General features: G+C 38.9%; 1 protein-coding gene across 1 annotated transcript in view; it reads right to left on the bottom strand.

Moving 5' to 3' along the window:
* LOC124287143 (ran guanine nucleotide release factor-like) overlaps positions 1-14,351 on the bottom strand; it is a 40,971-nt gene extending 26,620 nt beyond the window's left edge. Inside the window, exons 1-4 of the mRNA XM_046723627.1 lie at positions 14,007-14,351; positions 13,663-13,726; positions 10,542-10,642; positions 5,286-5,399 (exon numbers count right to left, since the gene is read on the bottom strand). Coding sequence (XP_046579583.1) covers positions 5,286-5,399; positions 10,542-10,624 — 197 coding nt within the window. The 5' untranslated portion in view covers positions 10,625-10,642; positions 13,663-13,726; positions 14,007-14,351. The remainder of the gene's footprint in view (positions 1-5,285; positions 5,400-10,541; positions 10,643-13,662; positions 13,727-14,006) is intronic.
* Positions 14,352-15,503: the final 1,152 nt, after the last annotated feature.

The following is a 15,503-nucleotide window of genomic DNA, read 5'->3' as shown; positions in this document are numbered from 1 at the left end:
AACTATTTCCATAATACATAACTACTTATACACATGGCTTGTTGTGGGATTAATAAAGGTGAAATTTTGTATAAATCTTTACTCACTGATATACGATTCAATTTGTGATTTTTTTAAAACAAATACTCAGTAATAGTTATTGGTTTTCATCAGTTTTATCATAACCTATCTAAATGTCACTTTTGAAACTGAAATAACGTAACCCAAATCAATTTGTGTGGTAAATGTCACGAGCAGTAGCGGACCTAAGAGAAGACATCTAATTAGCGGCGAACTATTTTCACGCCCGTTTTTTCAGTAGCGTAAACTTTCGTGTAATTCCTATCAAATCATTTAAACATTAACACGTATGCATAGTTAAACAATAATTTAATTTGATATTGCCCGCTGAAATGATGTCACCATGTCAACTAAGTGTAACGATGGACATAAACAGGTCACAACACGACCATGGATTGAAAGAAATATATCAACAAAATGTTTCACACGGTTCAGACTCAGATCTTCATTTTAGACCAAATTTTCAACATTCACGAAATACCAACTCACAATTAAATCAAATTGACTGCACACATATCAGGTAATACAATAACATTGCGATGTATGCCTTTCTTACTGCATGATAGCAACACAAAGTGACGGGAATTGAAAACTGGAAACCTAACCTAAGCATAACGTCTAGAACGTTGAGGTCACTGGCGCGTTTATCGTTGTACAAAGTACCACAGTATGGCAGATTCCATGCATTACCCAGCCAAATCCCTCACATTTACCCCCGACGATTACGACGACATAAGGTTCTGGCACTTACCTTCTCGGTTGCTGTCGAACTGAATAAAACACTACAGGACCAAATAAAGTAAATCCGAATTCCGACACACCGCTGAACATTGTCGGCGACATTTTTAAATATGCAAAGCTGTCGACAAGACAATAACTCTTTCTGAGTATTTCTGCTTCAAGTAATTTTCTATTTGTTGTGACATTTCTACTTGTGTTTACCATAATGGTTTTAAATGAAAATGAAAATATAAACACGTCTTTCACTAATCATGTAGATACGAGACTAACTCTTTCATTCGTCTGTATGCAAATTTCGTTGACGTGTCCGCCATCGCATACGGTAGGAGTGTTTTGAGCAACGACTTGACAGGGACCGTAATAAATGCTTGTGGGTGCCAAAGAAGTAAAAGAAAAACTATTCATGGGGCATGATTGTTTCAACATTTGATGAAATACCCTTTTAAACATTCAAGTGAATAATGGCCGCTAAGAATATAGATTTACTGCACCGAAAAAATCCAGCAGTGTGTTCAGTTTAGATTCTGAGTTGTTGATTCGATTCCCTCTTCATGAAAAAAGCGTCAATACTGATCTTTCAGATTATGTTTTACGTCAAATTTTATATGATAACGAAGGCAATTAACTGCAGATTTCAGGTATAAGATTTCATTCATATATCACGAACAGTTTTTCCATTTATAAGCGTTTTCCGACAAGACATCCGTGGGAAAACGTTGCAGTGTAACCAATTTACGGGCCAAATGGCGTCATACAAACTTCAACGAATTTGTAATCGACCATTTCGCTGGCTTTATTTCCGCTACATATTTCATTTTCAACATGGTAATTGTGAATCAAACGAGCTTCCATAACATGTTTTCGTTTTGTTTATTACTGCAAATTTACAATCTAGCGAGGAGAGCCGAATGACCCGATCATAATGCACAAAAATGGCTGCCGTGGAAATTCTGTAAAAAATACATATTCTACATTTTTTACGAGCTATTTCTTACGCATAATGAATCCAATGCCATAAAATATTTACATAGACATAACGGGAAATGAACGAACTTTTACAGTGTGGATTTTGAACATTGTGAGTAACGCCGATGCTGTTTGACGTACATTTTAGACGAATGTATGCAGTTTTCATAACGTCTCGCTCAAATAAACTCGGCACAGCGACAACACACGGTTATTTCTATGTGGCAGCCAGGGGGTTAAACTTCATGAATGTGTAGGTTCTCCGAGTCGAGGAGAGTTTTTGTGCAGTTAATCCGGCTAACCTCTTCTGATGTAGATATATCTTTTTTGACGACCCTGAATCCTTTCTGAAGATCAGTCTGAAAATCTGCCTGAAGACCTGCCTGAAGATCTGCATGATCGAGATGAGGGTCTCGTTGATAGCTCTTGACCTGGCTAGGCCGAAGAAGGTTCGTCTGGTTACTGTGTCTGGTTAATGTGAGACAGGGTCGATAGGTGGAATCGTGAGTGTCTATATTATCATTCAACATCAAGTACGAGAGTGCTTCATTGGCCTCCTTAGAGGGTGATGCGAGTTCCAAACCGTTGGCCATCCATGACTTGATTTCAGAGTCAGCAAAGAAATAAATAATTCCGCTGTCATCTTCCGATTTAGCAGTATCATGCTCTGAGGATTTATCTCTTCTAGTGTCTGGAGATCTGTAAGGCGATTTGTATGAAGATCTATGTGGTGATCTGTATGGAGACCTGCGTGGTGAGCTTCGTGGCGAACCATACGTTCACGCGAACCTGCGTTGTAGGTGAACAGCTCTGTCGAGGGTTGGAGTCTTGTGACGAATCTCTGTGCCTTCGCACGGGTGTAGATTCTCTTCTCCTTGGTAACGAACCCTTGCGTGCGGGTTCGTGACGAATGTCCGCATCTGAGGTAGATGACAATCTGCGTGGGTTCGGCGAACGTCTTGTCCTTGAGTGTTTGCCGAACGTAACTGGTGTAGGCTCTACGTTGGTAGGACTGCCAGACCTTCGGACGGACGGTGATTTTCTTCTCCTTGGTAACGAACCGTTGTGGGCAGGTTTGTGACGAACGTCCGTATCTGACGCCGATGATCTGCATGGGTTCGGCAAACGTCTGGTCCTTCCGCCGAACGTAGTTGGTGCGGATTCCATGTTGGTATGGCTGCTAGGTATTCGTGCACGCTGTAGTCGAGCTGGAATCTTCCTGTATGCTCTGCAGGACGTTGGTTCCCAACGGACGTGATGTGCTGCTCAGTTGACCTTCACTCGGGTTCGTCGCAGATGTAGTCTTCGTCTCAGCTCTCTCTCGTGCGAACCGTTGTTCCATCAGGTCTAACATCTGCTGCATAAAGGTGCCCGGGTTGAAGGTCTGCGTTGTGTATTGTACTGACGACGCATCTGAGACAGATGAGGCTTCTTCCGAAGGGCGTTGATCCTTCGTGCCGAACGTCTGCATTGATCGGTTGTCCTGCGTGGTCACTGTAGAAGACGTCTTCGTCTTCTTCTTAGATGTGATCTCAGGGATGAGGATGGGCGGCTCATCATAGACATCTACTTCTTCCAGAGGGACGATCTCAGCTGAAAAGGACCTCGTCTTCTGCGATGCCCCGTGTGGAGACTTCGCCAAAGTCTTCGTTGTAGCTGCCTCCTTCCTCTGGGAAGATGATGCCCTAGTCTTCTTAGACTGCGAAGAGGGTGTCTCAGATGTAGATGACCTCTTCCTCGAGCCAGCGTTGTCTATGGCGGCAACCTCCTCCGTAGACGACCCCGGTAGACCACTGGAATGGTGTATCTGCGTAGACACCAACTCCTCTGCAAGCTTAGCCGGTTTAGACATGTCGTGTAATTCTCGTCTGGACCTGTCCTTTGAACGTCTAGACAGATAATATGAATATTTATAAAATGCAATATCAGACCAGAGGTACAGATAAGCTGCGTATCTGCGTAAATTACGCAAACATTTATGTGAAAACTCAATTCCTTTCACGTGTATTGCGTACAAGTACGCTTGAAGTTTTGTAAATACTCCATAAATATGACCTAACATGTGTACACACAAAGATGTCAAATCCTAGCTTGCGTACTCAACAAACCTACTAGAATTTGAAGTAAGCTGACCCATGCTACAGATGGATGTTATGAAGAAAGATAGAATAACTGACTCAGAGGTATATTTAGAGGTTCTATTTCGGCACATGAACTTGGCAACATGCAGTCTTTCTCATCTTTTCTCATATTACAGATCAAATATAAACAACACACACGTTAACCAACATTTAAACTTTATTCTGTTTTCACAAATAATGGAAAATGGCAAAATACCCAATTGAGTTTGAGTGAGGTGGGTATAATTTATTAGGTTACTCAAAGGAAGATTAGGATACCCAGTTGAGATGAACACAAGCGAGTACATAACTCAATGACCCAAAAAGTTATCTGTAGCTCTGCAGACAGATGAAGACACAACTGACAACGAAGTGTCAGATAAATATATAGGCTTGCAATTAGGACATAGGTTATGAGGATCAACAGCAGACAAACGATACCTACAACCAGAACAAGATTTCATCAATTGTAAACAATGTGAATAATCACGTAAAAACGTGACAAAAACGGAGAAATTTGAGAATTAATTCCGTACAATATTGTAGGTAAATGTAAGCTAAAGCCTTATACAGCTAATTTAGAAGAAAAGCCTAAATAATAAAAGGATATAAAGCCGTATAGGGGACCAGGTGCTCTCACAACCGCCCACTCAGGCGAATCAGGAGAGAGTGAAGAGCATGGCAGACAGGTGGCGCCGTTCCCGCCAAAACCTGGCAAGGGAGGGGACTCCTGGTAAGTGATTTTACGTCCGCTTTTTTGAAGGGAGCTTCAAAAGGGGATTCAAGTGTTCCACTAGCATTCAGAAGGAAAGGGAGACAAGCAATAAGCATGAGTCAGGATAAGGAAAAATATGCATTTTCTGTCAACTACAATTCGTTTCGATCCGTGAGTAGACGCAATATATATGATTGTGAATTCTTTGAATAATGTGGACCAAAGTTATAATTATTGGTAACTGCCAGTTGTCTGTGTTTGCCGCAGACCCCATCGCAGGGGGATCGACTTATGCACGAAACATACCATTTTGACACTGATTTTAAGGGTCAAGTTTGGGGGTCGTCTTATAGACGGTAATATACGGTACATAAGCCGATGTCAGTCAATGAGAAGTTAATTGGTATAGCTAACTGATCCAATCAACAAACCAGCGCGGCTCACGCCTCAAGGTGGCGACATGTATATCTGTCGATTGCCGATAGATTTTGTTCATGGATTTTAAGACGTACATGTATTGTCCGGGTGGTGAATTGACTTGTTGGGGAAATGACCGGGTGGGGAAATGAGTGGAACCCCTGCAGCACATCATCCGAAAGTAAAGTTTTATCCTGCTTTTAGTAATATCATAAAATGGGACCATTGTCTGCATTAACAGAGACCACCAAGCCACTCAATCTAACCTGATTGCTTGTTCATCCGGCTCCTCCACATACTCCAAGATCTCGATGATGAGGCTCTGGTCAGTCATAGGGTGGACAAACACCTCTTGGTTGTCTGGAATCTCTCGCAGTTCACTGAAATGTTCAATAACAGACCTGCTAACATGTGTACTAAATTTAATTTTTGAAAAGTTTGAGTAGAATAATCATATTCCATTCCCGTTCACCCATTCATAATATGTTCAGTGTTCATTCTAGGCCACGTGCTTGCACCCTTCGCCAACTAACATTTCATATGGCGCACTGTACAAGTACACGCAGGTCATGTGAAAAGAATGGCGCCACCTTCCCTCGCTATTTTTGTGTTTTGTCCTCTGAACTAAGCACACTTTAGCACTACATTTCAGGCAACTTAAAACAAACCTCAAAGATGCAATCTAAAGGAAAAATAGCAATCAAAAGATTTTGTTCGGTTTTTAAAAAAAATTAAAAACTGACCTTGTCTTAATAAACTAAAACGTTATTTCATCAGAAATCAGAGTAATTTATACATCATTTTCTTTATGAAGCAATTTTCATAATACTCCATTAATAATTTTTTTCACCAACGATATTTCTGATAGTTTTTTTCAGCCATCCTTAACTCTTTCAACACCAGTCAACCAGAGGCATTTACTGCCATGACACCGAGTTCCCAGAGACTCTGAGGTCATAGATGAAGCCTATGTTTATGAAGGAAATTATAAGCTTGCAAAACGTTATTGCTACTACATCCCATACACCATTTAAAAGATCTAATCCTACTGTTGATAAATATGAAGTTTATTTTTATAATATTATTCAAATAATACAACTACAACTTAGATAAAATTATTTTGAATGCAAACAATGCAAGCTTACATTTATAACGATTTTTCCATTTGTGACCAGATAAACCACTTTTATATTTTCAAGAAGCAAAACTAAAAAAGATTTTTAAATAATTATGGTTTTCCATTTGTGACATGTGATAACATGCCCGTGCCTTTTTCTTTTATATTTTCATTTTTACGTCATCAGCTCTGAACATCAACAACATCACTGAACCCTTGCCGAGAGTATTTTCACAGTTGTAAGAAGCGATTTTATTGGATAAAAATTGGTTTCTAATGGCGCTTTTTTCGCTACAGTCTGCTATAAGGGTCGTGATTGGTCAAAATCAGACACGTGACCTAAGGCAGCCAATCATATTACGGCAATGGATAACGTCCTCGTAAACGAAAACTTTTAGATTTAGACGAAAGTTTTGGGTAAAATAATGCTATTCTGAACATATTAAGCAAGAAATCGCTACCAATACGTAAATTATGGGACTTATTGGACGTATCGTGCTAGGTTATGACCTGTGACAAAAATGCTTCATGCATATATTTTCGCATTAAACATCGTGTCCGAGCGTGAAGATTGAGGCGGCGAGAGCCGAGATGTCACTTGTCAGTGATTTGACTTGCATTACATGATCGCACAAAAAAGATGGAAAAAGTAATTTTTATATGTACGTTTGACAACTTTTATGAATGCTGTTGTTGATTTTATTCAGTAGTTTATTCTATTTATTTAATCATTTCCTCAAAACGTCCTTACTTTGCTCTTTGACAATGTTATTGTGGACCCGCTCCCGAAGCATGTGTCCGAGAATCGTTGTTTTCAATTACCTTGCGCAAAATAGTTTATAATTTTAATTCTGCCGATAATATATGATCAATTGAAATTTAATAAGTGTTTCCAGACATTGTGAAATGTGATGGATTTAATATATGAATCATAAGTCAGGTAAGTTCCTAAAATTATGTCTCATTTTGACGTGACCACTGCCTGGCCGCTTAAGCGGCCTCCGGTGTCTGGGGACTCATAACGTTGTGGCCGCTTAACTCTTTCAACACCAGTCAACCAGAGGCATTTACTGCCATGACACCGAGTTCCCAGAGACTCTGAGGTCATAGATGAAGTCTATGTTTATGAAGGAAATTATAAGCTTGTAAAACGTTATTGCTACTACATCCCATACACCATTTAAAAGATCTAATCCTACTGTTGATAAATATGAAGTTTATTTTTATAATATTATTCAAATAATACAACTACAACTTAGATAAAATTATTTTGAATGAAAATGCAAGCTTACATTTATAACGTCCAGATAAACCACGAAAGGAGCAAAACTATGGCGATTTTTTCCATTTGTGACATGTCGATGCCTTTTTCTTTTATATTTTCGTAATCAGAAAATTATTATAAAAGATTTCTTAAATAATATGTGTAGCCTATTTCCCGATATCTGCGGCTTTCGCTCGGTAAAATGACATAACAACTGAAAATTGAAGCTTCGTATGAATAACATCAAATTTTGATGTCGGGCATCATCGAAAGCTCTGAACATCAACAATATCACTGAACCCTTGCCGAGAGTATTTTCACAGTTGTAAGAAGCGATTTTATTGGATAAAGATTGGTTTCTAATGCTTTATACAGTCTGCTATAAGGGTTGTGATTGGTCAAAATCAGACACACGTGACCTAAGGCAGCCAATCATATTACGGCAATGGATAACGTCCTCAAAAGCGAAAACTTTTAGATTTAGACGAAAGTTTTGGGTAAAATAATGCTATTCTGAACATATTAAGCAAGAAATCGCTACCAATCGTAAATTATGGGACTTATTGGACGTATCGTGCTAGGTTATGACCTGTGACAAAAATGCTTCATGCATATATTTTCGCATTAAACATCGTGTCGGCGTGAAGATTGAGGTGGTGAGCGAGATGTCACTTGTCAGTGATTTGACTTGCATTACATGATCGCACAAAAAGATGGAAATAGTAATTTTATATATGCGTTTGACAACTTTTATGAATGCTGTTGTTGATTTTATTCATTAGTTTATTCTATTTATTTAATCATTTCCTCAAAACGTCGTTACTTTGCTTTTTGACAATGTTATTGTGGACCCGCTGCCGAAGCATGTGTCGAGAATCGTTGTTTTCAATTACCTTGGCGAAAAATAGTTTATAATTTTAATTCTGCCGATAATATATGATCAATTGAAATTTAATAAGTGTTTCCAGACATTGTGAAATGTGATGGATTTAATATATGAATCATAAGTCAGGTAAGTTCCTAAAATTATGTCTCATTTTGGCGTGACCACTGCCTGGCCGCTTAAGCGGCCTCCGGTGTCTGGGGACTCATAACGTTGTGGCCGCTTAACTCTTTCAACACCAGTCAACCAGAGGCATTTACTGCCATGACACCGAGTTCCCAGAGACTCTGAGGTCATAGATGAAGTCTATGTTTATGAAGGAAATTATAAGCTTGTAAAACGTTATTGCTACTACATCCCATACACCATTTAAAAGATCTAATCCTACTGTTGATAAATATGAAGTTTATTTTTATAATATTATTCAAATAATACAACTACAACTTAAATAAATGCATTTTTGAATGAAAATGCAAGCTTACATTTGTAACGTCCAGATAAACCACGAAAGGAGCAAAAACTATGGCGATTTTTTCCATTTGTGACATGTCATAAATTGCCCGTGCCTTTTTTCTTTTATATTTTCATTTTTACGTAATCAGAAAATTATTATAAAAAGATTTCTTAAATAATATGTATGGTCAGCCTATTTCCCGATATCTGCGGCTTTCCGCTCGGTAAAATGACATAACAACTGAAAATACCTCCGTTTTGAAGCTTCCATTATGAATAACATGCGGCGGCAAATCGTTTGATGTCGGGCATCGTTAGAAAGCTCTGAACATCAACAATATCACTGTACCCTTGCCAAGAGTATTTTTCACAGTTGTAAGAAGCGATTTTATTGGATAAAGATTGGTTTCTAATGGGCTTTTTAGCCACAGTCTGCTATAAGGGTTGTGATTGGTCAAAATCAGACACGTGACCTAAGGCAGCCAATCATATTACGGCAATGGATACCGTCCTCCTAATGAGCGAAATCTTTCAGATTTGGACAAAAGTTTTGGGTAAAATAATGCTATTCTGAACATATTAAGCAAGAAATCGCTACCAATACGTAAATTATGGAACTTATTGGACGTATCGTGCTAGGTTATGACCTGTGACAAAAATGCTTCATGTATGTATTTTCGCATTAAACATCGTGTCCGAGCGTGAAGATTGAGGCGGTGAGAGCCGAGATGTCACTTGTCAGTGACTTGACTTGCATTACATGATCGCACAAAAAGATGGAAATAGTAATTTTATATGTACGTTTGACAACTTTTATGAATGCTGTTGTTGATTTTATTCATTAGTTTATTCAATTTATTTAATAATTTCCTCGAAACATCGTTACTTTGCTTTTTGACAATGTTACTGTGGACCCGCTGCCGAAGCATGTGTCCGAGAATCGTTGTTTTCAATAATATTGCGAAAAATAGTTTATAATTTTAATTCTGCTGATAATATATGATAAATTGAAATTTAATAAGTGTTTTCAGACATTGTGAAATGTGATAGATTTGATATATGAATCAAAAGTCAGGTAGGTTCCTAAAATTATGTCTCATTTTGACGTGACTTCTGCCTGGCCGATTATTCGGCCTGCGGTGTTGAATGGGTTAAGCGGCCTGCGGTGTTGAAAGGGTTAACCACCTCACATATCAATACACTTAAGTTTTTATTTTACAGATTAAATTCTAAAACATTTGTAATTATGTTTTACTTAAATTAGGCAAGACCAATTTTATTTCTTGTTTTACAAATTTTTGTCCTCAGAAAACCTAAAGGCAGGAGGGGAAAAAAATAATTAAAAAATCACCAGTCAAAGTAATATTCCTTTTAAATGATGAAAGTATTTTACTCTTGGCAATTTATGAAGTGTATATGTGGCAAAAGACAATCTAAAAAACTTTTTCTTGTAAGTTCACGTTTTTGGCCAATAAAAACATGAGAATTTTACTTTGGAGCAGCGAAAATTATTATATATTTTTTTCTTATTCTTGAAACAATACGACCGGTGGATCCGTAAAACAAGAAATAAAAATGGTCTGGCCTTTATAGCAGATACAAATGTGAGTGTGGTTTTAAGCCGTTTTTTGGGAACAGCAGAAATCGGCTTCACACATTGTACCTATGTGGGGAATCGAACTCAGACCTTTGGCATGACAAGAGGACACTTTAACCACTTGGCTGCCACACCGCCCTGGCACTGAAACAATTGATTGGTGTGTGTCAGTCACATGTTTATATTGCATACTAACAAATAATTTTACCTGACATCTTTGACACCGGGTGGCAAAATAGCTGACAGACATCCTCCAAACAGTTCTCGAACATCTGACATGGTGGTGTCCATGATCACTTTGTCCTTCGACTGAAAAATGGAAAATATCACATTGACATTTGGGATTTCTAAATCCATTATACAATTGTGAACAAATGGCAAACAATCACTCGGTGAGTCCTGAACAACGGACCCTTTCAGACATTTCCTTCACGCTGTTCAATTTATTGATATAACTTAGTCTTGTTTGCTTGCTACCCCACCGTCCCTCCAATAATTTACTCAAAATTTCATTTTTACAACAAGTGAAATATTATTCAGATATTATGAAACTATTAACAGTGTATGAAATAAGGCCCGTCTGACCGCCAGAGACGCTCGATTTCTGCCGGACCAGGGGTGGAAATAACCCATTGCCCAACGTCCGAGTCCAGTGATTTTCTCTGTCGGGCAAGCAAATTTGTATATTACACTGTACCAGTGTCCAGTTGACTTTCCAATGTTAATTATGTTGTTTATTTAAAAAATCAACAAGAAAACGGACGGTATAGTGGAACAATTTTTAGGGCAAGTGATTTTACATGTGCCACTGTACCGGAGTACACTAGCAATTTTAAAGTTATTTCCATCTCTGCGGATGGTCTAATTTTACAGCAAGCCAGCCCGATGGACGGGTGGAAAAAATTATTCGGATAACATGTCCACTGGCACTGTCTATTTAGTATCTAAGAAGGACTGGTTAAATCTCTTCTGGGCTGGTAGGTTTTTGAAGTTACCAGCCCAGATGTTGGGCTGGTTTTTTGGCTTATTTCATACACTGCTACTTGTTTCAAGATGATCAGTAATAGCTTAGAGAAAGAAACCAATCAAAGGTAATAAAACCTGTCTCACAGACATACTGTTCAAAAAGGTATAGGCTATGACAACACAGTTTAAAAGATTCTACAAAAAATAAGTACTCATCTCTAATTTCTTCAACCAACCTTGTTTCACATTATTACAACCTGTTGCCACCATTTATTCAATAAACCAAGGTTTTTCTCTTTAACTGCCCACCAGATAAAACAGCCTCACTGGAAGTTACTGACGTACAACAAGGTAAGTCAATATTGTGTGCAAAATCATATTTTGTGAAGGTTTGGGAACATTTTCTCACACAAAATATTTCCACTTCCCATTCTATCAGGATATAAGTTACACAATAGTTCGTGACAAGAGACAGGCTACCTTCTGTAATGACAACAGAAATCTCTAAATATCTGGGAACAGAGGAAAGAAATTGGGCATTTATCTGAAGAAAGCTAGAGCTTACATTAAGACAGGCTTTCAGAGTGAAAAATATTTTTACAATGAAAAATCAGATGTCAAGAAAATAAGAAACCCCACAGAGTCACTCGACCACAGATACCTTCTGAAGATTTCAAAAAGGAACACTTGGCCTCCATTGAGGACATTCTAAACTATCACTGATACCTTCTGAATAACTGGTATGATAACACTTGGCCTCCATTGTGAGGACATTCTAAACTACCACTGATACCTTCTGAACATTTGGTATAAGAACTGGCCTCCATTGAGGACATCTAAACTATCACTGATACCTTCTGAATAACTGGTATGATTATACTTGGACTCCAATGTGAGGACAATCTAAACTATCACTGATACCTTCTAAATAACTGGTATAAGAACAACTAGCTTCCATTGAGGACATCTAAACTATCACTGATACCTTCTGAATAACTGGTATGATTATACTTGGACTCCAATGTGAGGACAATCTAAACTATCACTGATACCTTCTAAATAACTGGTATAAGAACAACTAGCTTCCATTGAGGACATCTAAACTATCACTGATACCTTCTGAATAACTGGTATGATTATACTTGGACTCCAATGTGAGGACAATCTAAACTATCACTGATACCTTCTAAATAACTGGTATAAGAACAACTAGCTTCCATTGAGGACATCTAAACTATCACTGATACCTTCTGAATAACTGGTATGATTATACTTGGACTCCAATGTGAGGACAATCTAAACTATCACTGATACCTTCTGAATAACTGGTATAAGAACAACTAGCTTCCATTGAGGACAATCTAAACTATCACTGATACCTTCTGAATAACTGGTATAAGAACAACTAGCTTCCATTGAGGACATCTAAACTATCACTGATACCTTCTGAATAACTGGTATGATTATACTTGGAGTCCAATGTGTGGACAATCTAAACTATCACTGATACCTTCTGAATAACTGGTATAAGAACAACTGAAATATTATTCAGATATTATGAAACTATTAACAGTGTATGAAATCAGGCCCGTCCGACGGGCTCGATTTCTGCCGGACCAGGGCTGGAAATAACCCATTGTCCGAGTCCAGTGATTTTTTCTGTCGGGCAAGCAAATTTGTATATCACACTGTACCAGTGTCCAGTTGACTTTCCAATGTTAATTATGTTGTTTATTTAAACTCACAAAAATAACTAAAAGCCCAAACATTAATTACAATATATAGGGTCGAACCATTACAATGCTAAGGGCCCCAGGCACGGTAATGTTAAAAAAAAAATATGGGGGAACAGAAGGAGGTGAGGTGAAATTGTGTTTAACGTCGAGCTGGAGAATATTTCGCTCATATGTGTAGGTGCGGCTGCTTGTACTAGCCCAGACTGAAGCTGGTTTTATAGTGCTAGCCCACTGAGATACCAAGCCGCAGTGAAGCATGAATACCCCACTCAGACACGTTATACTGACTCCGAGCCGACCAGTCCTTGTTGTACCGATTAATGCCGAGCGCCAGGCAGGGACCAACAAGTACCATATTTTAACGTCTTTTGGTATGACGCGGTCGGGGATCCAACCCACGACCTTCCTTTCTCCGGGGGAACAGAAGGAACTCTTTTCCCTACTGATATATTAGCAATAACTGTTACACGGCCATAACTGTTCTCTAGCCAGTATATAAACAATAACACTGTGAAAAGAGGCATATGTGGTGCTCAAAAGAATGAGACTCCCATACATGGACAGCACAGAGTGTGAGAACAAAGTGAGAAGAAATTCAACTAACGTGAATAAAAGTCAGCATCTCACCTGTGTAAAACTGTATTGAGTAGTGTGCAAGTCTTTTTCTTTCTAACTTTGGGGAATTGTTCCGCTGAAATATGAACAGACGTGAACATGACAGAATCATAAAAAAACAACTGGAGTGGTATTTTAGTTGGGCAATACAATAATGACAAATTTTATGGTTAACTGGTGACGTCGCACTCACAAAATAAAAGAAGTCATCCACAAAGTTTGTCAATAAAACCATAAATGTTCCAGTTTTTCTGTCATGACCACATGGTCGACCATCGAGATTCACTCTATTACGTAAATGTTTGAATAAAATTGCGAAAACGAGCACATAAATATGGATGAAGTTGTGATAATACCTTTCAGTGTTCACGGTCAAGTCTTAAGTTGTGAGCAGTATTCTTGTTCTAGGTAGATTTATCTGGTTTCATCCAGAAAGTGCCATGACATCACGTGTTGTGAAATCAAAATGGGCGCCGCCATGTTCACATTTTGACAGCTCCGCGCAGTGACAAAAACACACACACACTGTCGTGAGATTGTGATCAAGTAACGTGTTTGTAAAACCACCGTTGTTGCAAATGATACTGGGGCTATAGCTTCAATGGTATATGACCAGAAATACAAGCGGCTCTTCAGATTTGTCTTGTATGTTTCTTCATATAAAACGAGTCACAGACTGAACACTTTGCTCACCTCCACTTTCAGGAGCACTTCCGGTTAACAATCATCGCTGTGCGACAAGCCTTCGAAGCGCACGTAAAATTCCCAAATCAACACCTGGGCCTAGATTTTCGAAGCGCTCTTAGCGCTAAGATAGTCGTAAGTGCCATACATTAACATGGTTATCTTGTGTTGAGACAATCTCTCAGTTCGAGGGTTTGTTTGTTTCTTGTTTCATTCTACAATCAGCAATATTCCAGATGCATGACTGCTTTTGAAAATAATCAAGCCTGGATCAGACAATCCAGTGACTGACAAAATATTTCATGTATGCATTTGGGATACGATGACATGTAACAACCAAGTCAGCGAGCTTGGCCACCCGATTCCTTTCGTCGTCTCTTACGACCAGTACATTGGTTGCTGAAGACCAATTTCGAAATAGATTCATCACGGTTCCTTGGATTGTTAAGTCGGGTTTCAAACGCCGCCCAAGACACCAGTTCAGTTTGTTTCCGTAATCATTTTTTGATGGGAGTGGAACCCAAAGAGATCCAGGCTTTTGACGTTTTTGACGTTTTTGACGTTAAACCACATGAGTTTGGTTTGGGTTTGGGTATTGTTTAACACCGCACTCAGCAATACTCCAGCAATATTGCAGAATTCTGTAAATAATCGAGTCTGGACCAGACAATCCAGTGATCAATAGCATTGGGGGTGGTTCTACCCATTTGGGATGGAGGCGTGCTGCGAAGCCGACACTTGTACTAAAAAGTGAGTGAGTGAGTTGGGTTTTACGTCGCTTTTAGCAATATTCCAGCAATATCACGGCGGGGAACACCAGAAATGGGCTTCACACATTTTACCCATGTGGGTTGTACCAAATAGACATGAAGAGAGACGTACCAGGATGCTTTGGAAAGAATTTGCGTTCACCGCTTTTATGAATGCTTATTAGTGGACATTTTTCATTGGGATACGATGCAGGGTTTTACGCGACGCTCAAATGTGCGCTAGTTCTCACAAATGAAGAGAATGGACGCAGAAAAAAATATTGTGTCAACTAAGTCAGCGACCCTGACCACCCGATCCCGTTTGCAGACTGTTACTGCAAGCATGGGTGACGTAGATCAGAGTGTACATTAGGCGACAGTCACGTGTGGAAATTTAGATGAATGGATGCTTTCGCACTG

Source organism: Haliotis rubra, unplaced genomic scaffold (genome assembly GCF_003918875.1).
Source record: "Haliotis rubra isolate DU_JTF1 unplaced genomic scaffold, ASM391887v1 Scf4, whole genome shotgun sequence".
NCBI classification, from domain to species: domain Eukaryota; kingdom Metazoa; phylum Mollusca; class Gastropoda; order Lepetellida; family Haliotidae; genus Haliotis; species Haliotis rubra.
The sequence above is the reverse complement of the archived record's forward strand: the minus strand, read 5'-3'. Positions and strand labels throughout refer to the sequence as shown.